At 47.9% G+C, this 27686-nt stretch overlaps 1 protein-coding gene across 1 annotated transcript in view; it reads left to right on the forward strand.

Moving 5' to 3' along the window:
* PLXNA4 (plexin A4) overlaps window positions 1–27686 on the forward strand; it is a 420747-nt gene that overhangs the window by 184411 nt on the left and 208650 nt on the right. Inside the window, exon 3 of the mRNA XM_066182659.1 lies at window positions 9158–9289. Coding sequence (XP_066038756.1) covers window positions 9158–9289 — 132 coding nt within the window. The remainder of the gene's footprint in view (window positions 1–9157; window positions 9290–27686) is intronic.

The raw sequence follows: 27686 nt of genomic DNA on the forward strand, positions 1-27686 counted from the left end.
CCGTTCCCACAAAGCATTCACTCAGCTGGGCACAACTTGTAAGAGCCTGAAGCAGAAATTTGGAAGTTAAATCTGCTGGCTGGATCATTCAAATGGCCTCTTTATCTGGCCAAATACAACTTGATGCAGAAATTTTCCTTTAGAGATGCCTTCGATGCCAGCACAGAGTTTCCTAGGACACACCTGCAGGTCAACATCTTGAGTACCCACCTTCAGTTTCCACTGATAGAGGACAGAGCACAATTTTTCAGGCTTAAATAGCTTTGATTTTAGGTTGCAGGGTTGGGGTAAGTGGAGAACAAACATCCAGAGTCCGTGGGGAGCAACTGCACTCCAAATTCCTGTGTCTAGGGTGGCCCCTGGCAACAGAGCCAGGAGCTGTGGAGCAGAAGGAGGAGGAACAGCAGGTTTGGAACTCTCTTGCACTGCTCAGCACAGCCCAGCCCTTGGTGGGGACTGGACTGCAAAGGCTCAGCCTCCTGCCATAGGTGAGTGCCAGCAGCCCGTTAATGGATTGCCTGGCAGGGCTCGCAGCTGAACACGGATGCTTGGCAGGCCATTACCTTGAAAAATGAGCTCTGCCGAGCTTGCCTTGTGTTGTTACAAACTAATGATTTGCATTGATTAGCACATGGCTCGTGAGTGTCTAATTTATCAATCAGGGAGCGCCGCAGGGGGACCGTGTGTAAACCGTGCTCTCAAAAATGATGTCATCTGTCAATGGGCTCCTGGGTGTGAGAGCTGCACATACCTGACACGCTCTCCCTGCTGAGAGACAGGGACCTGGTCATGTCCTTTCCTTTCCCTCTTGTTTCCAGCTCTGGAGCTGGTGCACTTCGGGGTGAGCCCTGCAGTTCAGGTACAGCCTGGCTGGACACACTTCAAGCTGTAATTATCAATTTTTATGGTGCTGGGAGCAGCAGTCAGAAACCCACTGTGTTAGGTGATGTCCAAGCCCAGAATGAAGGGCTTTGGACAGAAGGTTGGTCATTCACTTTGTCTAATTTAATTCATAATTCCATTGCAGCCAGGAGTTTTTCTTGCTTCAAATGTTAGCGTGGATCCACAGTGGGATGGGACAGCAGTCCTGTACTGTGGACTGGAGAAAAGGGATCTCTGTCAGCTAAGAATTTGTCTTTGGGCTTGAAGGACCCTCTGGCCCAAAGCAGGCAGCTTGAAGCTGACAAAGGGTAGATTTAGATTGGATATTAAGGAGAAATTCTTCCCTGTGGAGGTGATGAGTCCCTGGCAGTTTTCCAGAGAAGCTGTGTCTGCCCCTGGATCCCTGGAAGTGTCCAAGACCAGGCTGGATGGGGTTTGGAGCAAGCTGGGATAGTGGAAGTTGTCCTTGCCCATGGCAGGGAGTCAGAATGAGATGAGTTTTAAGATCTCTTCCAACCCAAACCACTCCACAATTCCATGATTCCAGTGGATCCCACTGTGCTGGATCTGTGTGAGACAGTGACCCACCATGAAACCAGAGCTCCCATCAGCTCTGTAAGGGCACGGTGGCCCACGTGTCTCCAGAAAACAAAGCAGACGCCCACCAACATCTTGTCCCGTGTTTCTCTTGGACCTCCTGAAGCAGGAGCCCTGTTCTGTGCAGTGCTGGCTCTGCAGGGGTGATCTCCTATCCAGCAGCCAGGCACAGCTGTGCTTGACCCAATTTTCCAGGATTACACGAGAGGTCAGTGGGTAACTCCTGTGCAGGGATTAAACCCTGTGGCCCTGCCCAGTGAAGGCCCTGTGTCCCCTGCCAGGCCAGGGGTGTGTGCAGGGTGGGGATTACACTGCAGATGATCAGGATTAGCCAGCAGTCATTCTAGGAAAGCTGTCTTCTTCAAAACCCTGTATTGCTGCTGGGAGAAAAGGCCCTGGGAATTGTACAGCTGGAGAAGTGAGGGAGAACCTTTCTCCCTGACTGTTGCTGTGCTGCAGGTGTAGCAAATAAGCCTTGTCTGCTGACAAGATTTCTTTGTGGGATTGGATTTGGTGATCTTGGAGGTCTTTTCCGACCTTAATGATCCTGTGATTCTGTCACGAGACCTCCTGGACAAAACAGACACAAACCGGGAGCCTGATGGGATTGCAAGGCCAACCTGCTTTGCTGTCCCTTTCTGTTTTGTGGTGTGCACTCAGGTGTGCCTGCATTTTGGGAGAGTGACTTTTACACGGGTGATAGAGAAAGGACAAAGAGGAACCCTTTGAAACTAAAAGAGGAGATATTTAGATTAGATATTTGAAAGAAATTCTTCCCTGTGAGGGTGGTGAGGCCCTGGCACAGGTCGTCCAGAGAAGCTGTGGCTACCCCTGGATCCCTGGAAGCATCCAAGGCCAGGCTGGATAGGACTTGGAGCAATTTGGGGTAGTGGGAGTTGTCCCTGCCCATGGCAGGGGGTGGGACTGAATTGTCTTTAAGGTCCCTTCCAACCCAAACCATTCCACGATTCCATGACTCTCCTGCCCACATCAGCTCTCACCTCTGCTCAGAGTGCCTCCTGCCACGACACTTTGGGTTCTGGACAGCGCTGAGAGCAGGAGTTTCAAGAACACTGTGAACACCTGGTTTTCCAGGCTCCTGCTCTCCATATGGCTGGAGGTGCTCTGAGATCTGTGTTTGGATGGGCTGGCATGGTCCAGGCAAGCAGCACTTTAAAACATGTGTACAGGAAAAGAGAGAGAGAGCTGCTGCTGGCTGTTGACTTAGGCAGGAGTTAAGGATACCTCATCCCTTGCTTTCTCATTTAGCATTTCTAAAGGCCTTTAGGATGGGTGGGCAGACAGGGCTATGGAAATGCCATGTTTTATTAGGAATTGATCTCCTGTTAATAGGCTTTAGGCAAATCAGAACGGATTATTTTACTGGAAAATGGAGGGAAATGGGCAGAACATGGAGTGTCACCGGCCCCTTCCCTGTCTTTGCTGAGATCAATAGAGCTCCATCATGCAACCCAAATCAATGGGAAAGCAGGAATAAGGTGATCCTCAGAAGAGCCTGACATGAGATCATACACTGCCTGCTGTGTCCTTTCTCCCTCTCCGTGCCAGGAACAGCAGCCAGCAGTCCTGGCATCCTCTGGGGAACACTAGGTTCATAAAACAGGGAGGAACAGCTATTGGAAAAGCAATGAAGTATTAGTGGCCCCTGTGCAGTCATAAGGCTCTGGCTGGGCCTTTCTCAGAGCAGCCTGGATTGATGTGCTGGGCTCCAGGGCTGCTTGGATCTCCTGGAAATGGTGTTTGCAAATCCTTAATCCAATAGTGAGGAATGATGATGGTGATTTCAGTGAAATGTCCTGCAAGAAGGAGAGGCAGGGACAGCAAAGGAAGGAATCCTCAGGGGATGGAGGAATTGCTTTCCCTGCCCAAGACATTTACCTACTTTCCAAGGCAGTACCACAGTCATGGTTGCTCCCTCGCACCCAGGCAGAGGTAACAGGGCCTGATTCCATGACCTGAAGGATTTTCCCTTTGAAATCCACCCTTGCAATCTTCCTGGAAGCCAATTAATCCCCTCTCCTGGGAACTGGGGCAATTTCATGGCCAAAATAAGCCACCAGCATGACTTGAGCAAGAGCTGCTGGAGCAGGAGATGATGAATTCCCTGGAACATCATCAGCCCAGGGGCTGCTGACACTGCACAAAAGCAGAGTGGTGGGGAGGCATGGCTTGGCTGAATGTGCCATGGTTCACCAAGCTCCTCTTCTGCTTAGTTATTCATTTAATTATTTGTAATGACTCTCATGCACCCAGCGTCTGCTCCTGCTGCCCGCCTGGCTGGTCATCGTGATCCTGCCCCCCACCACGCTCCCAGCAGCCCTGGGTGTTTTTCAAGTGCTTTATAAAGAGATATTAATTGAAGGGGACTTTATTTTAACTCTGGTGGGCCAGGAATGATGCTCTTGGGCCAGAGGTGATGGCTTTAGAGGAGCAGGAAACAGCTGAGCCCAGTTGGCACAGTGGAAATTATCCTTCTTTTCTTTTTTTTTTTTTTTTTTTTTTTTTTTTTTTTTTTTTTTTTTTCATTTTGCTGCCAGAGACCAATCCAAGGTGCTTGGACAAACAAAACAGAAGTGGGGTTGTAGCAGAAGATTAGGTTAGGAGTGTGTTTCTGAAGTGAGTCTGAAGGTAAGTTTGAAATGACACTTTGCATTAGATCAGGCTCCAAACCCCATCCAACCTGGCCTTGAACACTTCCAAGGACAGGGCATAAAAAACCCTCTCTGAACAACTTGTGCCAGAGCCTTTTCCTTGAATAAACCAAAACTGGACGATGTTAACATGCTCCAAACACTGATTCAGTCTACGAGATCAGGCTTTGATGGGCCTGGAGTAAAACTCCTGAAGTCCATCTGTGTGGATGGATCCTAGCAGGAAATGTCACTTTATAGGAAAGAATAGAGGTGCAAGCAGAGGTATGTGACCCTCTCTGGGAGGCAGGTGTTTCTGTCACTCTGCTGAGCTTAAAGATATTTTCTTTTTTGCCATAACTGTGATTTATCTTCCAGCAAAGGCACCAAGCGCTTTCTACCACCAATTCCTTTTGTCTTTCAATCCCACTGCTCTTTCCTTGACAATTTTGAGTCCATCCCCATGATTTGGAGAGGATTATAGTGTCCCTCTCTTTGATAACTGTGTGATACCAACCTCTGTGTCCCTCTTAGAAGTGTGATTGAGGCGTCTGCCACCAACTTGCTGGGGAAGCTGTCCTCGAGCATCAGCCTCCCGTGGATCCTTCAGCAGCTGGGGAGGCCCAGATAACACTGAAAAGAAGTGATGGAAGGTATCTTTTACCTTCTTTCATCTCCCAGGCCCGTGGGCTGTTTGCCAGGATGCCTGTGGGTCTAGCCATGACCAGGGTGGGAGCTCAGAGAAGGCCAGAGCCTGTGTCTTTAAAGATTAATGGCGCTATTTGCTCATTAAGGAGATCGTTTTGAAGTCAGCTCTAGCCTGAACATTCGAGTGCAAGCATCTGTTTGCTACTGGGAGAGGATATTTATTGTCTGATACTTCAATGGATGTAAATAAACAGCCAGCTCTAGATAATGGTTCAGACAAACAAACAAACAGCTGCCAGAATGGGTCCCTTGGTAGCTGACCTTCGGGAAGCATCATGCTGATGTTCTAATATCAGCCGGCTCTGCAGAGCTGAGCCCAGTGAGTGAAGCCTTCCTGGAAGGAGAAGGATTAATGTGCAGCCGGAGAGTGCTGGGCCCTGGGAGCTCCCACATGTCTTGGGTTAGAGGACCAGGGAGCTGAGCTGAGCACCTGGGGGCCTAAGGGATGTGCGTGTCCAGGACAGACATTCAGGAAGCGGGAACAGGTAGATGGATCCTGTTGTGGAGGTGATGGGTGTGTTTGTGGACTGTGGGTTTTGGTGGACTGATCATTTTGAGACTCACACGTGGTCCTGGAACCCGCCCTGTCACTTGTTCCCCTCCCTCTTGCCTTGCAGAGGAGCTCACGGTTCACAGGCAGCTCCCAGAGGTGATCCTGACTGGACTGTTAGTCAGGTTGTCATCCCACAGCTCCCAAAAAACACCTTGAATATAGAAATGCCCATCATTCAGTCAGAATAAAACTCTATCCATGCCAGCCAGCACTCCAACTCCAGGTGGGCCTTGTGGCTGATGCCAGCAGACAAGAGCAGGAACAGAGGGAATGGGTGGTGCGTTTATCAAATTCCCTGCAGTTTGGAAACTTGGGGAGCTTTCCAAGCAGAGATTGTTTCTGTGTCCCTGACTTTAGTGGTGATCACCTGCAGGCTTTGATGAGAATCTTCCCATTTTTCCTTCACAGACTCTTCTTTGATTTTTTTCATCAGCCTAAGTGCCCTGGTGCTAGCAGGAGCCTTGGAGCCAGGAATAAATCTCTGAGAAAGTGCAATTGTGCTGTCTAATGCCCAGGACTGTGAAGAATGTGCAGAGAAAGGTGGAGATCCTCAGGGCTCTGTGCCTGGGGTCCAACATAAGAAAGACAGAATTTAAGACAGGTGAAGGGATGGTTGGAGTTAAGGGCTGGACTTCTGGCTGCATTCTCCAATAATCACCTCACGAGCTGTGCAGAGTGGGTAGATGTCTGCCAGATTTTCTGGCCTTTTTCTGAATTTTCCTTCTTATTAACTGCTAGATTTAACTAGAGAGAGAGGGGTTTCTGCACTTAGAGCTGTTGGGATGTGAGTATGTGAGCCCACGAGGGTGTGTTTGCACAGGTATGGTGCAAGGAGCCCTGCCCCTCCTTCCCTCCCTCCCCCTCTGCAAAATAATGACTTTTCAGGCTATTAGGCCAGCAATAGCTGTTAAATCACTTCCGATTAGCTCTGCATTCCTGGTGTGAAGCCTCTGCAATCTTTTACCTGCACCAAATGCACAGGGGAGATCCCTGGGGGCTGTGCCTCCTGTCTCCATGGTTTGTTAACTCCAGCCTGCTGTTCCTCCAGCCTGCCTCTTCCATCTCCCAGCTCTTTCCCCTCTTTAATGGGGCCTGGCAAAGGCTGAGGACAGTGGCTGAGCCCTGGGGTGATAATTGGCTGCTTACATATCTGGCGGCCTGCAGATCTGACCCTGGTGGTGCTGGAAAATCAAGGTCAAAGCAGCCAAGACGTGAGGTTTGTTTAGCACAGGGATCAGCAGAGAAGTGAGGATGCTCGGACGACGGGAATGAGAAGCCACGAGGGACTGGGGGAAGGCAGAGTGGAGGCAGCAGACAAAGCTCCCTGACTGCTCCCTGAGAGGGAGAACTTGGAGCTGGAAAGCCTCAGTGGGGAAGGGGAAAGGCTCCTGCTGTGGGGGTATTTGATGTGCTGGGGGCAGAGCCCCAGCAGGGAGCCTCCTGTGCTCCTCAGCCTGCAGCCCTTCCTGCCTCCTTCCCTTGCCCTGACTCTCCTGAGGGGAATGACTCAGCCCAAGCCTGTGGGCATCTTTGCCCTTGACCTCATGGGTGATTTACATCAGGGTCCACTTCCAAGAAGAAGACTTAGAAGAGCTGAATTTCCCTGTGAGGAATCATGGACATGAGTGAGCCCCTTGCTCCCAGGCAGCCAGAGCTGGTGGGAGTCAGGGATGTTCAGTGCTGGGCTTCAGGCCCCAAATTCTTTGTGTTTCAGGGTTGTTCAGTGCTGGGCTTTGGGCCCTGAATTCTTTGTGTCAGGGATGTTCTGTGCTAGGTTTCAGGCCCGGAATTCTTTGTGTTTCAGGGATGTTCAGTGCTGGGCTTTAGACCCCCAATTCTTTGTGTCTCAGGGATGTTCAGTGCTGGCTTCAGTCCCTGACCCCTTGGTGCATCAGGGTTACTCAGTGCTGGGCTGCAGGCCCTGACCTCTCTGTGTGCTGATGTTGGACGTGTGTTGCTGCCGTCAGCAGCTCCATCAAGATGACAAATTAACTGCAAATCCTCCCGTGTCATTGGACCAGCCTGGCAGCCAAGGCCTGCACGTGCTTCCACTTCTGTGGAGTCTGATGGATAACACGTAGGATCTGAGCATCCCTGAGCACCCTCCACACCCTTTGCTGGCACAGAGAGCCCCTCTAAGTCCTTTCTGCTTCATTTTCCCTATCTTTCTTGGGGAAATCATATTCCTTTGTTGTCCCACAGCAGGTGGGTACATCAAGGAAGAACGACTATAACAATCTGTATATCATTTCTGTCCTTTACTCATACAGACTTTCCAGATCCTTTATCATTCCCTCTCTTCCCTTCTCTTTGACTTTCCAATACAGAAGATGATTCAGGCTCAGTTTCTTGGCTGAGGGGTTGATACAGAAGGAACAAGCTCAAGGACTGTGCCAGGGAACAGTGGGAACAGGTCTTGACACCATAAGTTCTCCACAGCTTGTTGTTTCCTTTGGATGGGAAGGGTGCTTTTTGCTCTGCTATCCAACTGCAGGCTGGGAATCTTTGGTCAGGAAGGAATGGAGATTATAAAGTGGGGCAGGATGAAGATCTCCTCCAACTTTGTTTCTTTTAGGGAAAGGTGTTGTGGTGTTTGTGTTGCTGTAGGATAGAACATTTTCAGAAAGTGAAAGGCAGCACATGGGAAACAGAAGGAGATAAGGAATGTGGATGCAGCTCTGAAACATGACTGTGGGGTTTGCTGCTGTACAGAGCATCACAAGATTCAGGAGAACTCCTGAGAATAGCTATTTTATCATGACTTATTCCATACTGAAAGGGATTACAAACCTTCTCCAGCTGCTTTTGAGCCCAAACTCTAGAAATTGTTTTTAAGCAGGTAAAGAAAAATCTGTTGTTTTCTGCATTTTCTTCTGTATCACTGGATCATTGTCAGGGACAGACTGGGACTGTGTGTCTTGTTCCTCCTCATAATCCCAGTTATTGATGTCCCTAAGTGACACCCTGTTATGAGATGTGTCTGGAATCATAAGGTGCCACATTGGTGCAGGACTGATCTCAAAACCTGATATATGCAATCAGCGAGAGAAATAGTCTGTGTTGCACTGAACACTCTGCAATAACAAATTGCCCCGTGGAACATTAGCAATAAGAGCAATAATATTATCAGAGCAGCATTCGAGTGAGTCAGTCCTGCAGATTTGTGTGTTTTTTTATCTCCTGCTCATCACCACCACAGATTCTTCCCTCGTTGCCATCATTTTGAGCGTGGTAGATTTGTCCAGGCGGTGACAGGAGCGCAGTGACAGTGCCAGATAAAAGCCAGCAGGCTCTGCAATGTTCTTACAGTGCTCTTGTGTTGATGGGAGCAGCAGAAGTGATGAAATCTGCTTCATCCTGTTGGTGAGGAGGCTGGGAAAAAGTTCACTTTTTGTTGACAGTGGTTGTTGTCCAGAAGACCTGGGCCACAATATACACAATGGCTGGGCCACGATAATCTTGTCCAATGATTATTTTGTAAATATATTATAAATAGATATATATTACTGTGAGGGTGGTGAGAGAAAAGTTTCCCAGAGAAGCTGTGGCTGCTCCTGGATCTCTGGAAGTGTCCAAGGCCAGGCTGGATGGGGCTGGAGCACCCTGGGATAGTGAAAGATGTCCCTGCCCATGGCAGGGGGTGGAATGAGATGGTCTTCAAGGTTCCTTTCAACACAAATCATCCTGTGGTTCTGTAGTTATTTGTTCCCAGTGGAAGGAGGGAAAATCCTCACATTCTCCCTCTGCTTTTGTTGTTGCTGCCCAGATCCGTGTGGACGGCACCACCAAGAACACGCTGGAGTACGAGATCGTGCAGGTGGTGGACGCTGGCCCCATCCTCAGGGACATGGCCTTCTCCATGGACCATGAGCACCTCTACATCATGTCTGAGAAGCAGGTAAGGAACTACAGCAGCCTGTGGTGTTTTTTAAACCTTTTAGCTCCATTGTGCTGTGGACTTCAGGGCTGCCCAGAAATTCTGGCAGCGACCACAGCTCCTACAAGGATGTGCTCTGTTGTCAGCCTCAGGATTTTTATGTTCATAAACCCGTGGCATTTATGTACTTTTGCAATATTGAGGGGCCAGGGGCACAGAACTCAGGGGGCAGCAATCACCCCCAGAGTTGTTTTGTCCTGCTGGCTACAGGACAAGGAGTTGCCGCTGCATTGTTCTTCACCCCCACCCAAATTGTGGCTGCATCTGCCACAGACACAGGAAGGTTGTCATCAAATCATCACTGAATGATTTGGCTCTAACTGGAGATTTTGGAGAGGTTGGATCCTCTTTGGGACACAGTGGACAAGAGTGTAGGAGGCTGTTTAGTGCAGGCCAAGTTTAGTGTGGTGCTCCTCTTGTTTTATCAGCATTGTGATTGAAAATGCTGGCAGGCAGATTCCAGGGAAGGATCAATCTGAGTATTCAGCACGGAATTCTGGCTGATTTCAGTGGAATTCTGGGCCTTGGGAAGTTTGCTGCTTGGGCCGGAGGTAGGAGGAAGAACTACTTTTACATGAGAAATGCACTGTTTGTACTTAGTCCTGTGGGTGTGCAGGATTACTTGAGCTATCATACCTGCCTGACTCACAGATGCTCATGAGGAGCTTTGAATCCGCAAAAAGAATGGGAGCAGTGAGGGATTGTGGTAGGGTGATGGGAGTTGCCCCACGGGGCCACTTCAGTGGAGGCCACCAGTCTGAGTGGGACATGCTCACCCATACATGCCCAATGATTTATCAAACTAGTGTTGCTGGTTATATTTTTTTATCTAGTAGTGTAATTTCTTCTGCCTGCACCACTTGAAGTGTTTTGGGATGTCTCCAACCATTTCCCTCTACTGTGGATATTTATACCTAAAATTTGGTGTGGGGAGGGGAGCAACTCTGTAAATTCCTCCTGATTAAAGAGGCTGAGAGATCCCATAACTCAGGAGAAAGGACAGGATGACAGAGCTGGGATTCCTTCTCATGTGCTCCATGCTGAGCAAGGATGGGATTTTACTTCCAGTCCTGATGTGAAAACAGTTCCAGTCACTTTTTGGGGTGGGGTGAGAAGCTAAAGGCAGATGATGCCAGAGCTCCTGAAAGACTTTAAGCATGACCCCATTCCTTTTCCTCATCCTTTTACTGTCTGGGGCCTTTCTTTTTCCTTCTGCACAGAACGGGGCTCCTTGAGGGTGAAAACCCTGGAGCAGAGCAATGAATGCACCTCAAACCAACGCACTGTTTTCAGGTTTGCTCAGTGTCCTTTTAGTGCAGACACTTTTGAGGTCACCCCAGACACCACTGCTGCCTTTGCACAGCCCAGCAGATTTACAGAGACTCCCAGGAGCTGTCTCAAACCTCTGGGGGAAAGGGCAGTGGGACAGCAACGCTCATTCCCTCACATCCTTAAAACGTGAAATCTGGAACAAGAGGAACAATTAGTTTTTCCTCCAGAGACTTCCAAAAAACTTGTTCTTGCTACCTGCACTTCTCTGACCTTTACAGCATGAGCAGATTCATTTTGTGCTTGGCTGTTCCAAAACACAAGTCGAAGCTGGTGTTTTTAGGACCCCAAGGCCTGTGGAGAGCTCAGGAGCTCTGAGCCCCCTGTGATTTATCAATCATCTCCTCCCACCCATCTCTGACGCCCATGGGCGTCTCTGTGAGAGAGGCTGGTGAAAAAGGCAGGGACTGTCGTTATTTAAAATCTGATGTGAGCCTGTGAAACACTCAGCACTGCATCAGCCTTTGCCCAAATCTGATTTTATGTGAGGCGGGCGATGTGAGTGACAGCGCTGTCACTACCTGTGTGCTCATGACAGAACAGACTTTAATGCTTGGATAAATTAATATTTGTAGAGCCTCAGTGAGTGGGTGCAGGGGTTTGCCTGTGCTGGAGGCAGGATTATGAACAGGCTGCCCTTGGGGAGCAAATATCCCACCCACTCTACAAGCCATGTACGAGTCTTTTATAAAAGGGTGAGGATCTGACTTATCAGAGGTTTTCACTGCCCAGAGTGATATTGGGAGATCTGTGGAGATGAGGGACAGGGGGGTGATGACTTAACCTGACCTTTTTAAAGATAGACAGGCACCAGGGCTTGTGCCATCCCTGGGGAAGGAGGAGGTTTCTCCTTCCTCTGCCTGCTGGGCTCAGCCCTGTCTGTACCCCAGAGATAAGAGTGGTTCTGTTATTATCTGTGTGGTTATTAAATTCATAGAATCACAAAATCATTAAGGCTGGAAAAGGCCTCTAAGATCAGCAGGTCCAACCTTTGACCAAAGACTTCTGTGCTCACTAAACCATGTCATGAAGTGCCACTTCTACCTGTGTTTTGAACACTTCTGGGGATGGTGACCCCACCACTGCCCTGGGCAGCCTCTTCTAGTGCTTGGCCACTCTTTCACTGATGAAATTTTTCCTAATATCCAACCTGAGCCTTCCCTGGTGCAGCTTGAGACCATTTGCTCTTGTCCTGTTGGGGGTTGCCTGGGAGAAGACACAGACCCCCACCTCACAAAAACCTCTTCTCAGGGAGTTGTGAAGAGCCATGAGGTCCCCACTGATCCTCCTTTTCTCCAGGCTAAAGAGCTCCAGCTCTCCCAGCCACTCCTCACAGAGCTTGTGCTCCAAACCTTGTGGTTTTGCCAGATTTGGCTCCACCTCTCACCAGCCCCCCACAGGAATGGAAGCCCCAGTGATAAAGCCAATTTCTCCAGCTCGTCCTAGGCTTAACACAGCTCTGGGCATCCCAGCAAGGCACCCTTTAACTTGGAACACCTAAAAAGAGCCGTCACTGTAAATATGGATACAGGGAACACCTTTCTCATTCTGCCAAAATAACCCCCTGGCCTTTTTGAGGTCAACTTTTGCTGCATGGGAGCATTTTCCCCAGAGAACTTTGGGGTCCCTGTTTTGCACATGGGGGTTTTCCAGTGGAGCTGAATTGCCTGGGCTCCAAGGGAGATGGAACCCCGCTCAGCCTTGTACTCTGTGGTTGAAACAATTCCTCCCTTGTAGCTCCTCTGGACACTGAGAGGTGACAAGCAGCTCTTGCCCACTCAGTCAGACATGCAACGCTCCGAGGAGCAGAATGCAACAGCTTTTCACCATTATCTAGAAATACAGATTTTATACAGGCAGTGATTGAAAGAGGGAGAGGAGATTTGTCACTGAAACCCAGAGACAGAGCATACAAAGGTCCCATCATTTCCCAGAGGTGTGGACATCTCTGTGTTTTAGGTGTGAACGTGTTTCAAGTCCCTGTTGACAGGGCAGGGAAGGGTTGGTGCACACATGGGATCTGTCAGGATTGATCAGGAGATCATCCCTTTAACTCCAGCCTTCACAAACACTCTGAGGGAGCTACAATAACTGTCCCAGCTTGCTCCAAGCCCCATCCAGCCTGACCTTGGACTTTACAGGGTTGGGGCAGCCACAGCTTCTCTTGGCAGCCTGTACCAGTGCTAATCACCCTCACAGCTGAGAATTTCCTCCTAATATCTCATTTAAACCTACTCACTTTGTCTGAAGCCATTCTCCCCCTGTCCTGTCACTACATGCCCTGTAAACAGCTCCTCCCCACACTTTTTATGTCAGTGCATTGGAGGCTGGGACTGTTTCTTTCTCCTTTTTCTGTTTCTGGTGTGCAGAGGAACCCCGTGCCTCACATGCTGATCTCAGGGGATGAGGAGCAGATGGGAAATGCTGGGGGAACAGGAGGGTTTCTGCTGCAGCTTCTCTGCATCTTCCCTGCTCCTCATCACACATGCCTGTGCTTCCTTGGGTCCCCCTCCCTCACCTAATCATCTCTGAATTTCTTTCTCTTCCTGGCTGAGGAACTCCCTGGAATTTTTTGCAGGGATGGAGATAATTCATCCACCCCTTTCTCATTTCTCCTGCCTCTCTCTCTGATCCTTTGCAGCCCTTCCCTCTCATTTCCAGGCTCCTGCATTCCTGGCATCCTTGTTCCTTTGCTCTCTGCTCTCCCAGCTGTCTCCACACCTCTGACTGACCATGTCTCCTTGTCTCCTCTCTGCTCAAGGGTTGACACACACACACACAGAGCGCACCTCTGCACGCCAGGAGGTGCAGGATGCTCATTCCCCTGTCCCACCTTTGGACTAACATTTGGAAGGTCATCTCCACCCCCCCCTAAATATCTGTGTTTCAGCATGCTGGGCTCCTGGGACTCTCCCAGTGTTTTGCAACACATGGAAGCAACTCCAAGACAGGAATCTCAGCCCTTCCTTTTGATACAAAGGGATCAAAGGGAAGAGCTGGAGGAAATAACCTTAAAGGCTCAAAATCCAGAAGGTAAAGGGCAAGAGATGTCAACTTCATGTTATTTAAATCTCAAGGTTTTGAGCTTCCTCTTACTTTTGGTTCACTGAAGGTTAGGGGAGACTGTTCTGCAACCAGGTTTTGAGCAGACTTTTGTTACTTATGAGCAACTTCACCCATCCCTGGAAGTGTCCAAGGCCAGGTTGGATGGAGCTTGGAGCAACCTGGGATAGTGGAAGGTGTCCCTGCCCATGGCAGGGGTGAAATGGGATGCTCTTTATTGCCCCTTATAAAACCATCCTGTGATTCTGTGTTCGCCTCAGGGAGGGAGATTTGCTGTCCCTCTCCGTGCAGGCAGGCTTGTTCTGTGGGTCAGCTTCACGCTCCAGTGGAAAGTTGTGCCTTTCCCCCTGTAAATTAGCAGAAAGTCACCCACAATCTGTGAATAAATCACATCTGTGCAGTGCTATCATTCCCTAAAACCATTACAGTGTGTCGGAGGTGAGACTGGTAGGGTCATGCGTAGCAGAAGCAGATGGGTATTTTGGAGGCTCTTTTAAACTTCGCCAGCGAAATATCAAATAAATATGTACTTCAACTAAAGCGTGGCAGAAAGCACATTTGGTAAAAATTAAGTAACTGTATTGCAAATCATGTTGACAGGGTCTTTTTGGCCTTTTTGTGTCTGTTTCTCATTAAAATGGGGAAGGCTTATACCTATTTGTCTCCTGAGATTTATTCTTCTCCCCTCTGCCGCTGAGTCATTATCAGCAGCAGAATTATTGTTTGCAAATTAGCTGCCAAAGAGGAGGGGGGTGTCTGGCCAGTTTACTTCTGGTTCCATGACCACTGATTAAAAATCTTGTCTGCTGCTTATGTTATCGTATCAATTAGTTAAAGCAATCATTAATAACTTCGCTTAATTGTGGCTTAATTTCTTCAAATGTGGTCTTTGCACAAGATACCAGGCGGCATTAACTCCCGGTTTGGAGTGGCTGTTTCCAGGGGATTGTCTGTTTGACAGAAACACTGGCTCAAGATAACAAGTTTTAAAAATATCTCAAGAGTTTTTTTTTGTTTGTTTGTTTGTTTTTGTTTGTTTTGTTTTATTTTGTTTTTTTTTTTCTTTTAATTTGCATTTGTTTTTTGTGAGCCATCCGGTTGTGTGCAGACCACGTTTTTCATCATTGGGCCCAGACCAGAAAATGCAGGAAGATCTTGTTCGAAAACAGAAAGCTGAGATTATCTAATAGGTGTGACTTTTTGACCCTGGGATTTAAAAGCAGAAGAGACACCCAGATGCTGTAAATTTTGGTGCTGTTGTTCCAGATTTCTGTTATTCTGCTGTCTTGGAATATTGATTTAGAAGAGGCTGTTAGAGATGACCACTGTGCACATCCTCTCTTGGAGGTGGTCAGGTCTTCTGCAGGGCTTCAGCACTCAACTTCTGGAAGAGTGTTGGCAGCATCATCTCTTCCTTGGATTAATTATCAGGCAATTAAGAAGAAATTTTTGACTGTGAGGTGGGAGGCCCTGGCACAGGTTGCCCAGAGAAGCTGTGGCTGCCCCTGGATCTCTGGAAGTTTCCAAGGCCAGGTTAGATAAGGCTTGGAGCAGCCTGGGACAGTGGAAGGTGTCCCTGCCCATGGCAGGGGTAGAACTGAATGATTTTTAAGATCCCTTCCAACCCAAACCACTCCATGATTCCATAATTGGCTGTTCCTAAACCAGCCTGACATCCCACACAAGATCAGGGCCGCCAGACTTTCTAACACATCCAAAACATGGTTGGATTCATTGTATTTGCAAAACTGTGTCTCATTCCTCTCCCTCTAAATCTTCCAAAGAAGAGGATCTCCAAACTTCCCATTTCCTCGCCAGTTGTCCCGCTCTTGGGCAGTCCTGCAGAAAATTGATAGGGAAGAGCAGTTCCTAGAGTTCACTCAATCCCTATCAAGCGAGTGTAATCCCAGTTGGCAGCAAAGGCAACTTTTTGTTCTCTTTGATTGTTCTTTGCTGCCCCTGGAATTCTCCTCATTACCCTCAGCGATATCAGAGGCTGAACTCCGCCCTCCCTTGCATTTGCTTTCACCTAATTAAGGGCCTGTTAAATAAGGTCAGATGCCCTCTGAGAAATGTCTGAATAGATGGAAAATCCCGCATGGATGCTCAGCTAAGGATGGAAAAGACACTCTGTGAGTGCCTCTGTTTCTCAGCCAAGAACGATAAAAGTGATTTGGCCCACTGGCAAAACCACAGCGCATTGTGCTGCTGACTCCTTCAAAATAATTCTTTATCAGCAAAAGGGCAAATTATTGCGAAAAAGTAATAATTTAGCTTGATTTTAACTCATTTGCTGCTTTCATGTGGGTGTTTCGGAGTGAGCTGGGATAATTCAGGGAGTGGGGAGTCCCTTAACCTCCTGATGGGTTGGTTGTGTGTTCCAGAAGGGATGTGAAGAGCTGAGAAAGCTGAGCTGAGCAAGGAGAGGAACAGATTCACGGTCTTGGAGGTGTCCCAAATGTTCATGGCAAGGGAAGAAATTCCTCTTGGGGCTGTCTCCATCCCATGAGATACACAGGCAGCTGGAATTCCAGCTCTCACTCCTCAGCCTTGGGCTTTTCACACTTGAATTAAGCTCTTTTTATGCTTTGGAAAGGCTTTCATGAGCCAGTTGATGCTGTATTGAAGTTACTCACTTTGCCCTAAAACCAGGAGTACGCAAAGTGCTCTGGGAAGGAGGAAAGGCTGGGAGACAGTCCAGGATTTGGGAGACCTTGAATCATTCCCCGCCTTGCTCACAGACTCCTGGCACTCTCAGACACACAGTGTGATTTTTTGGGTGATACTGTGCAGGCCAGGAGTAGCACTTGATGATCCTTCCAAGCCAGGATATTCTAGGAATTTATAATTCAGTGACATCAGCTGTGGGGAAACCTCTGTAACTCCATGTGCCCTGAAGGTACAGAAGATATTTCCAAGATCAGGACCTCTTTTGGAACTCTCTGTAGCACCTGCCACTGGCTATTGAAAACTCAGCTGCCCTCCTGACCTGTATACATGCCCTGGTGAGAGCTGGAAAACTCTATTGTTTCCCAAATTTCAGAGAGACTTTTGCTTTGTCACCAGTCTGAGCTTTGCTGTGTATCAGATAAGGAAATGCTCCTTCAGAGAATAATTTGTAGCCACCCTGTCCTCTAAGTGACATGAGTGAAAGCTTCCTTGATCCCATCTAGAGGAACCTTGACAAGCCCAAGCTGTGTGGAGAGGACCAGCAGGGAGCAGTTGTTCACTGGAGGGAAGGATTTCACACAAAATGCAGGTTGGGATCCCTTTGCTTCGTGCTTGGCCTGGCTGATCCATGCCAGAACCATCCTTTCCAGGCCTGCCCCATCCCAGAGAAATTACCTCCCTGCAAGCACATTGCATTAATCTCTGGGTCCAGCTGTGGGGGAGGATCTGCAGCTGCTGCAGGACTTTGAGTTCATGGATCTGAGTCGTGGACAGAGTCTAAACCCTGCCGGCTGGCAGGACATGAACTCCTGTAGCTCTGGGTCAGAGCACTGCTGGGGAAATTTTGCAGCTGATGAGCAGAGGGACCGAGTGACACGTCCTTGGTTGTGCCTGTGACAGGGCAGAGCATCAGGGCTGAGTCTCTGGATCACCCCTGGGCTGGGATTTGGATGCACTTAGTCCACATCAACACGATTTATTGCCTGCCACACTGAAGGACCTGTGTTCAGACAGAGTGGTGGCACGTTTGGGCCTGAACTCTCCAGTTGTAGCCTGCTTTACATGTTCAATATTTGAGGGTAGAACCACAGCTTTCCCAGTGCCATCTCTGGATCTGCATTTGGCTTGAGCTGCGGCCTGAACTAATGTCAGCATCCATCTCTTAGCCTGCCAAAAAAAGCCATGTCCCCATGCCAGTATACTTCCTCCACAGGCTGCTCAAAGAAGCAGCACGGGAGCTGAGGGATTCTCAGAGGGTTCTGAGGGTGCTGTGTTCTCTAGAGGATGGTTTAATTAATCTCTGGGATTCCTTGCCTTAAGGTGTTCATGTGGGGGACACGCCTGAAGGGTTTTGCCTGCTGTCAGGACATGAGGAGTGGGATGAGTCATTCACTCTAACCAGGTCTCCTTCCTCCTGCACCGGGTTTTGAAGTTTTAATTGTTCCCTCTAGTTCATGGGCTTCTGCTGACAGCTCCCCTCTGCCTTGCTCAGGAGAACAGAAAATAAGAAAGGGTGGAAAGAAGGAGTGAGCAATGCCCAGAAATGCAAAAAGCACTTGCAGAGTCATTCCCTGGGTGAGGAGAGGCAGGGACTATTGATCCTGGGGAGCCATGGAGATGTCCCCTGGGGCACGGTGCTGCCCAGCACACGGCCTGGGGGTCACCTGGCACTATTGATTGTGGTGCTGTTCCTCTGTGGAGTCAAACACAGGCTGCTCAGTACAGCTGCTGTGCTGTTCTGGGAGAAGGAAGGTGGATGTGTGGCGTTTAATGCATCCGTCTCATGTTTTAAACAATAAAAACCCCACTCCCATCTCCCTGAGTCTTGTCAGGCTGGTAGGTTGTGTTTTCAGCTAGGAATGGGTCAGAGTATTAAGGGCAGCTCAAGGAATTTAGCTGGAAATCTGAAAATCACCCTCCTCCCTTCCCCCAGCCCCTGACCCTGTAACAGACCCAGAAGAAGGGGAGAAGAAAGAGGAAACCTAAGAAGCTGGTGATTACATGTGAAGCCTGGCAGATCTGTAATCCTGGACTCCATTAAACATCTGTCTGCTCCAATCTCCCTGACAGCCAGGTCTCCTCCTCTCACACAGATCCTGCTTTTGCAGGTCACTCGGAGGCACCGGTTGTTAATCACCATCCTCAGCTTTGGTGTTCCACAGCCCAGCCTGGGCACCAGAGCTCCCAGGGAGGGGGGATTTGGGCACGACAATGCCCAGGGATCAGAGCTACAGGCACATCCACACCTCTGGGTTTTTTGGTTTTTGTTTTTTTTTTTTTCCATCTGACACCTCCTTGAGTGCTTTCCCGGATCGGTGCCCAGTGCCTGTCTGGGAACCGCTCTCTTAATTATTGCAATTTTTAAACATTCCTCCAAAGTTGTTTCCATTACAGGCTCATGTGTCTTATTACTTTCTTTGAGGCAAATATTTGCTCTCTTGGGGCATTTTCTCGCACTATAAGTGCTCAGAGTTATCATTTTCTAGTGCATTTTCTATTTTTCATGTGATATCCCTGAACTCCTAAGCATGCTCCATGTTAGTGGATTAATAGGAATTTCATTGTAAGACTCAAGGACAAATTTTTTTTTTTTCAGTGCTCCAGAGTTTGCTGTGTCTTCTGCACTCATGGCTTTGAGTCTTTCTTGCTGTAAGGCCCCTGCTAAATATCTTTCATCATTTTATATTACTTGATACAGTCATTATCAGCATATATTGTAGGAACTGGAAAGTGAAATCCATTCCAGAACCTGCCCTTGAGAGACAAACTGGCTTTTATGTTCTTTTCTATTAAAAAAACCCTTTAAAGTCATGCTGTAATGTTATTCCCCCTCCCCCCTCCCCCCCCCCCCCCCCTTTTTTTTTTCGGGGTTTGGGTTTTCTTCCTAGTTCTTGTGATTTTCCAGTTTGTGACTGGAGACAAGAGTACTCAGCTACCCTGAAAATTATTTTCTTGTTTTATTTCCTAACTGGATGAAGAAGTAATGGGAGTCCTTGAGACCTAAATTTATCTGTCTTGCTTTGTTGTTTGTTTTTTATTGTTTGTTGGTTTTTGTGGGGTTTTGTTTGTTTGTTTGTTTTGTTGCTGTTTTTTTCTTTTTTCCCTTTAGAAAGCTATTCTGAACCAGCAATCAGAGCAGTTGGTCAATACTCTGCTGTATTTTAGTTTGTAGTGTCAACTTGGCCTTCACTTGTGTTTGGGTGGTTTGGAAGATTTGAGGGGACAGAAAAATCCATGCAAAAAGTTGTGTGGATAAATCAGTGATTGTTTGCCTGGTCCCTCTGTGGATGTTGCACATAGGAAAGGGAATTCCTCTGCCAAATGTCCCACGTGCCACTGCCTGGATAAAGGCCGTGTTAAGATTTTTTAAATAATGGGATTTTTTAAAATAATGATCCCTAAACTTTTAGTTTTACCACCTGATCCCAAGTGCAGCATTTCTCACATCATTCCTAGGAACCCTTTCCTTTAATTCACCTCCTGAATTCGCTTCTTTTCCCCTAATCCTGAGCTCCTACATAAATACCTGCTCTTGTGTCCCTCCTCTGAGAGTCTGGATCCACGGATGCCTTCATGATGGATTTATAACTCGCAAAGCCCTTTGGATTTCTCGAGGATGAAAGACAGTGTTTGTACAAGATCCCTGCCCTCATGACATAATTTGGGAAGCTTTCTCTGGAAGGAACCTCCCAAGCACTTGTGAGTTCACGTGTCAGTAGTTTCTGCCCCAGAGAGTGAAGGTAACCCGTGTGTTCCCTCCAAGCATCACGTCAGGAATGTGTTTTGATGGAATACGGACTCCAGGGTGATTCACATAATTAATGTTGGATTCACAGAGCGCTGGAAAGAAGGAGATGTTTGCACTGACCTGGGCTCCATCAGGACAAAGCTTCCTTTATTCCCACAAGTTATAGCCTTGTTTTATTCCAGTTTTTTTTTTTTTTTTTGGGGGGGGGGGTGTTTAAATGCAATAAAACAGGGAACAGTTTCTGGCAGTGAAGCCAAATGCTGCCTTGTGCATGTAGATTTCAGCTTTCTTCCTTTCCCCCCCAAAAAGGATAACTCCATTCAAACTGATAGGGAATAAACCCAAGCCATTCCTGGACACTGGGAAGTTTCCTCTTCCTCTCCAAGAGCATTTTCTCCTCCTGAATCTTCCACCTCAGGCCATGAACTGGCAGCTTGGCCATTACGACCCACTTGGCAGTGACTGATTGTGGGGATCGCTTTTGCTGTGGAAAATGTGGAACTGATTGTCTGGACGACCCCGCTTGACCTGGGGAATTCTGCATTTAACCTGGCTTTAGACATAATAAACTGGAGTAATTAGCAGAGAAATTCGGTGGTGACACATCTAATTGATTGGAAATGCCAGTCCTCTGATGAGAGCGGAGCTGTGGTGAGGGCTGTGCCGGGCAGGGGTCACTGGGATGCTGTCAGGAGGCAGGGAAATGCAGGGAAAGGAATGTGGAGCCTGCTGCTGGAGGTTTGCTTTTCTTTGCAGCTGAGAAATGCGGCAGGTTTGCTTTTCTTTCCATCTAATGGCCTTGGTGAATACGCTATCCATCACTAATTACTGATCCCTCCACTCAGCACTTTCCCAAGGTTGAGCTCACACCACTGGGAAAATCCACCTCAATCTCTGCACAGTCCATCTCAGCCCTGGGTTTGCAAAGAGAAAAAACACCTCTTGTGTTGCTCATCTGAAAGTCCAGCAGCTTGTGCCCCACCAAGTAGGCAAGGATGGGACCTTTTTGGGAGAATATTTATTTCAGGTCATGGATTGATGATATCTCCCGTGTCAACGTAGATCTGTGATATCCCTTCCCAGGCCTTGCATTTCTGCTTCCAGGTTGATGACAGTTGGAAAATAAAAGATTTAAAGTAATTTCTCTTTAAGATCTGTGCTTAGAAGGGGGCATTTTGCTTTCCTGGTTCGTAACAGGGCCTCAGCACTGTGTGTGTGCACCCCTGGGAGCAAGGAACCCTGTGGCACCGGACCAGGAATGGCCTGGGAGTGTCTCCCAGACAGTCTTGGACGTGGTTCAGGGATGACCACAGCCAGTGACAGTTTCTGAGAGGCAGTTTGGCTGCAGCTGCTCCATTTTCAGGCTGAGGGAGCCAAATGAGGTGTAATTCTGATGTGCTCACTGGCCTCAGGACCAGAGTGTGAGGCAGGCACATGAAACCTCTCGGTGCAGGCACAACTGTCCAGACTTGTGCAGTGTTGTGTGATTTGTGTGGGAGGGTTCAGAGTCTCTGCTGCTCATTGCGGCCTTCCAGGACTTAAAGGGAGCTGAGAAAAAAAGAGGAAGAATGATTATTTACATGGACAGGTAGTGCTAGGACAAGGTGGGGGATGGTTTTAAACTAAAAAAAAAGGAGAGATTTTGATTAGATAACAGGAGGAGATACTTCCCTGGGAGGGTGGGGAGGCCTTGGCACAGGGTGCCCAGAGAAGCTGTGGCTGCCCCTGGATCCCTGGACATGTCCAAGGCCAGGTTGGATGGAGTTTGGAGCACTCTGGGATAGTGGAAAGTGCCCCTGCCATGGCAGGGGTGGCACTGGCTGGGCTTTAAGATCCCTTCCAACCCATTCTATGACTCTTTGATACTTCACAGGACAGGAACCATTGCAAGATGGCAAGAATTTAGTGTTTTTTGTTTGTGGTGCTAATTAAACATTTAAAATCATGATGACGAGCTTCTTATAAACAGGAGTAGAAGAGAAGATTTGGTACATGTTTTGGGAAAGCTGAAGCAGCCCATTGGGGGAGCTGGCAGCAGCCTCTGGAGGGGGATATATCAACCATATCTTATGGAAAAAGGTGAGAAAATAAAATTTTGGGGGTCATTGGCCTCTTTTATCTCATAACATGGACACAGCCTCAGAGGTTACAACCTGTTGCAGCTGTTACACCATGAGGACTCTCCATTTGCTAAGGTTTTATTCTTCAAGGACTGGTTTTCTTGAGGTGCACCCTCCTCCCATCAACAGGAACTTCTGGAAACCAATTCTGTGCTTCGGGGACACTTTCATATCCAGGATGAAAAAAACTAAAAGGGGAGAAGGCAATGCAGTGACACCACCATACGCACTGAAGCAAGCTGTGGAGGTTGTGGAGTCTCCAAACAAACATTGGGTGTGTAAACATCAGGATCAGCATTCCTCCGCTGCAGACCCACTTATTGCCTTCCTGATGATTTATTTTCATTAATTTCCATAGCTAAACAGACAAAAGTGCTTGTGGCAAACATCGTAGGCTCCCACACAACTTCCCCCCTTCCAATTTCCCAGATTTTCTTTTTTCCAGCTGACAACCAACCCATCCTCTACTTTTTTGTGGCACAAAGTTTCCACAGCCCAAAATTTGCAGGGACTCCTTTCCCCAGTCTTCAGTGCTCTGACACTTTTGGTCATTCTCTCTGCTTAGAGGAGCAGTGGTAACGGTAGAGATGCAAAAGGAACTTTTAAATACTGAAGTATTTGTGTTTGATGGGTATTTTTGAGTTTGTGGCCTTTTGTTTGCTTTCTCCTGTGCTGTCTAGAAGGAAGAGGGGTTTCACACATGACAACTGCACTTTGGAGTCATTTTTTCTTAAAGCAGAGGGACTATTTGTAGGTTTAAGCATTGACAGTTTTACCTCAGGAACCTAGAAGAGGAGAAAAAATATTTTTACTGCGCTAATGAAAAAGATGAAAGTTTTTTGCTCTGCTGGGTCAGGTCCTTGGAAATACCCTGGAAATTTCAATGGGGCAATTCTGTTATTCTTCCGCTTGCATTTATTATTTATTTTCTGCATCCTGCCTCTTCAAGATATTAACGTGGATTTAAAAAAAAAAAAAATTGCCAAAAGTCATCCTGAATTTTGTGCTCCATTTGTGGGAGCGAAAAAAAAATTTTTTCTGGCTCTGTGATTTGCTTGTAGCCTGGGATGGTGCTTTTTCTCCTGTTGACAATGAAAATAGTCATGTGGAACAAGGAAGTGATGAAGTTATTTATTTATTATTAAATATACATATAATATATATACTTACAAGAGCATGTGGTGACAGGACAAAGAGGAATGGCTTCAAACTGACAGAGGGCAGGATTGGATTGGATATTAAGAGGAAATTCTTGGCTGTGAGGGTGGGGAGGCCCTGGCACAGGGTGCCCAGAGAAGCTGTGGTTGCCCTGCAAGTGTCCAAGGCCAGGTTGGACGGGGCTTGGAGCAACCTGGGATAGTGGGAGGTGTCCCTGCCCAGGGCAAGGGGTGAAATGAGATGATCTTTAGGATTCCTTCCAATCCAAACCATTCTAGGATATGTAAACAGACAGTATTTACACGTTATTGGTGATTTCTTCAAAGATTTCATGAAATGTCACAGCGTTTTCCTAACAAGCTGCCCTGGCCTTTGTGTGGGGTTTGGAGCAGGCTGGGGGTGAATAAGGTTCTTCCCCCCACCACACAAGAGGTTTGTGGTGAGATATGAGGAAGATGATGGACAAGTCCGTCAAAAATAGAACAGAGTACCTGAACCTACTGCCCAAGTGGAGATCTGCTCTTGAGGTTCACGCCAGGCCAGAGGGCAAGAGGAAAGTCATGTCACTTTTCCCTGGCACTTTCACACATTTCCACATCCAGCCCCAGCGGGATCACCTTATCTGCCAGGGCAGCATGGCTGGGCTGGAAGGCAGCCTGAGCCTGGCAGGGCACAGCACCATCCCACTAATGAATCTGCAAATGGGAGGCTGCCCAGGGGCTCTGGGGATAATGGAGTGGCTGGGCTAATAGAATTAGCCTGGCATTCACAGCCTGAACGGGGAGGAGGAGAACTGTCCCTTTCAGTCTTCCCAATCATCCCCTGACAACTCATTCCAGCCCAGCGAGGGAAGCAGGCGAGAGGGGGGAGCCTTCCAGCAGAGCGACAATGTGCTGCTGCAGTGTTGGGGCTTTCTGGAAAACCAAATGGCTGGGCTGTGGTGGCCCCACCTGGGTGACAATGCCAGCCCTGAGCCACCGTCACGCTCCGCCAGCCGCCCTTCCCTCCGACAGGGGCAAGGTTGGGAATACATTTGTCACTTGAGCTCCAGACAGCAAAAGAGGCTGATTTAATTAACCCAGGGAGCCCTGCTGGCCTTGTCTGCCAGAGCTCAGGACAGCAGGATGTAGATGAGTGGAGGCAGGGAGAGGAGGGAGAGGGGGAAAGGGCAAAGACATGAGGCCGGTGGGGCATCAGGAGCCATCTCCAAAGCACTTTGCTTCTCACCACCGAAAGCCCTTCACAATTCGTCTTGATGTGATTTACATTTACTTAAAGGCATCTGCATAATGGGGTGTAATGCACAGGAAATGCAGTCATGAGCTTCTGGAAAGTTTTGGGGGCTGACAATTCCCACAGAGCATGAAATCTCCCTTTTCCCTGCAGCTGGAGGCAAGTCTGGCCTTTACAGAGCGTATGCTTATGGGGTAAAATACCTAAAATTTACCTTTCAGTGTGCCTGAACTCCCAGTTCTATTCATGAAGTGTCCAGACTTGCCTTTCCTTTTCCACCTTTCTGATGGATTTATTGGGACCTTGGACTTCTTACTTAAGCACCAAGCAGGAGGATTTTCATCTCTAGCAGAGTCAAAATCAGGTGAATGTTGTGTCGTCAGTCAGGGGCAGACCTGGAGCTGGGGCAAGCTGGTCCACCTCTGCCCACACCTGGAAGGCTTTGGTGGGCAGGTTTGCTGTGAGAGGCATCACTCCTGCTCAGAGAAAGTCACCTTGGCCAAGGAGCTCTGAAATTTTAATGCTCCCCACCAAATATTGACTCTCTGAGGGCGTCTGAGTAAGCCTTTAGTGGAGGAGTCGATATTTGTCTGATGTTTCAATGGATAATGTTGCTTTTCTCTGAATTTCCTCTGGACTCTGCTGGCCTCTCCCAAACTCGCTGCACAGTGGCAGAGGCAAGATAAAAAACATGGGAAGAGGAGGAGGGAGTGCTCCTTTTGGAGGGTTGTTTTGTGCTGTCCTCTTCCCCGTGCCTTAATGAGGCTCTTTGTTGGGTGCCTCTCTCTAAACTCAGCATCTGAGCCTGGTGTAATCACTTCCAGCACACAGCAGTCCTTCCCCATTTCGCTCTTCCTCACTCTCCAAGGAGTTTGGACAGCCAAAATCTACCATGGACACAGCAGGACGGCTGCAATAAGTGCAAAAACATCAGCAATTTTCCTTGACAAACATCCTTCTTCCCACTGGAGACCAGTGCAGGATAATCTTGTCACTCCATCCTGAGTGGACTCGGGTTGGTCTCAACTGTCCTGCTGGGAAAAGAAGCTCCAGGTGTGATTTTAGGCAGGGTTGTATCCAAATATGGGTAACAGAGGACAAATGTGTCTCTGTTTCCCTGCTTTGCTGTGGCTCCTCAGTTGAGTTCTTCAGCAAAGGCTCCATTTTGCCCTTGGACATGGTCATTCTGCCTCCTTGGGCGATTTAACATCTGTCCACTACAAATCTGAGCTGCACAAGGATCCCAGTGGGGCAGAAGTAAATATATTGCCTTGCAGGTAGCAAAATCACTGCTGCAGGTTGTATTTCTGCCAATTTACCATCCATCAGGGACTCGGTCTAAGTTGGCTGTGCCTCCTAAGAAAGAATAATCCTGTAAACAGCGTAGCTCTAATATGCTGAACAATTAAGAACTTGTTTCTGATTGAAGTTGAAATTCATTATATTTCCATTTGCAAGGCGAGCCGGGCAGATTTCAAAATAAGTGAAAAAAGGAGCTAATTTGTATTTCTGTCTGTGCTTGTAGCAGCTAGTAAATAAATCCAGGTGCACAAGGGGAGTTGGGAGACTTTGATTTCAATGGCAGCTTGGGTGTCTGGTAACTGTGGGAGTCTGGACCTAAAATAAATGCAGAGGAACAGTTTTCAGGGGCAAAGGGCACGGGATTTGTGGGTGCATCTTCTTTGCTGTTTTAAATTTAGTCACAGAATCTTAGATTTTTTTCTGTTGTACGGGACTTAGAGATTATCCAGTTCCACCCCTGCCATGGGCAGGGACACCTTCCACTATCCCAGGTTGCTCCAAGCCCTGTCCAACCTGGCCTTGGACACTTCCAGAGATGGGACAGCCCCAGTTTGACTCTCCAGTCCAGATTTTATCCTGCCCAACTGCTGGTTGGTGCCTTCACAGATCTGTGGCTTGTCTGAACGTCATCCCAATCTGGGATTGACATTTTTGGGGGTGGTCACCTCAGCAGGGCAGCCTGGGCTGGCAGGAGGTCTGATCAATATTTATCTGGCCAAGAAAGGGAGTGAGTGATGCTCATGTGAGCAGTGTCATATTTAAAAGGTGTCTCCACTTAACTGGAGGTCACAGTGTACACTCTCCCAGAGTGGTGGCATCATTTCATAAAAAAGCTTTTTCATTAATTAAAGTCCCTTAACCTTGCATCGTGCTCAGGTTTTGTTATAGAAGCTTATTTTTTTCTGATCAATATATATTACCATATTTCCTAGAAAGAAGCTTTCACCCCCTCAATTAGCTGAGGAAAAAAATATTTGTGTGCATTTGAAAGCATTTTGTGCCTCTAGTATCCATTAAGTAGATCAGAGCTGCAGTTTTCTTGTTCTTATGGACTTTTGTCCATATCAGTTACCCAAAGGAGCAGAAAGAATTGTTTCCTCTCATACAAATGACATTTCAATGAATGCCAGGGGAAAACGATGATTCTGTTCTGCCTTTTTATTTTCTTTTTTTTTTTTTTTTTTGTAATTTAATCTTGAGAGAGAGAGGATGAACTCATGAAAATACCCCAGGCCACAAATCAGGAGTCTTGGGGTTGTGATTTCTACATGGTCTCCATGTGATCATCCACAAGTCACTGAAGGCCACAAACAGCTCCTTGCAGCAGGGTTTGGCATTTATTTATTCTTATGTAACACCCAGGGCCACTGATTTTGATGAGGTTTCCAGGCAGGAACATGCTTATTAATTTATCCTCAGAATTAATGGAATTGGGCAGGAGAGGAGAACAGTTTCATCTCCCAAACCTTCCCTCACTTCCAACTTGCAGCACTCTGAGATGCCTTTGGGCAACTTGGCACTCCCAATCCAGGGGCAGAGCCCTGCAGGTGGACTCACCCCCCAGCAAACTGTCCTCCTTCCCTCCTGCTGGGCTAGAATTAATATTCCTTTTTCCATCCCTTTGTACGGGAAAAGCTAAAAATTAATTGCCTGTGCACACGAGAGGTGAACAAGCAGATGCCCAGGAAAGCACAACAGAATTATTGAGTGATTCTGCTTTAATTAAGTGCATCAG

The sequence above is a fragment of the Chamaea fasciata genome, unplaced genomic scaffold, assembly GCF_029207755.1.
Source record: "Chamaea fasciata isolate MVZ Bird 193981 ecotype frontalis unplaced genomic scaffold, bChaFas1.0.hap1 SCAF_5, whole genome shotgun sequence".
NCBI lineage: Eukaryota > Metazoa > Chordata > Aves > Passeriformes > Sylviidae > Chamaea > Chamaea fasciata.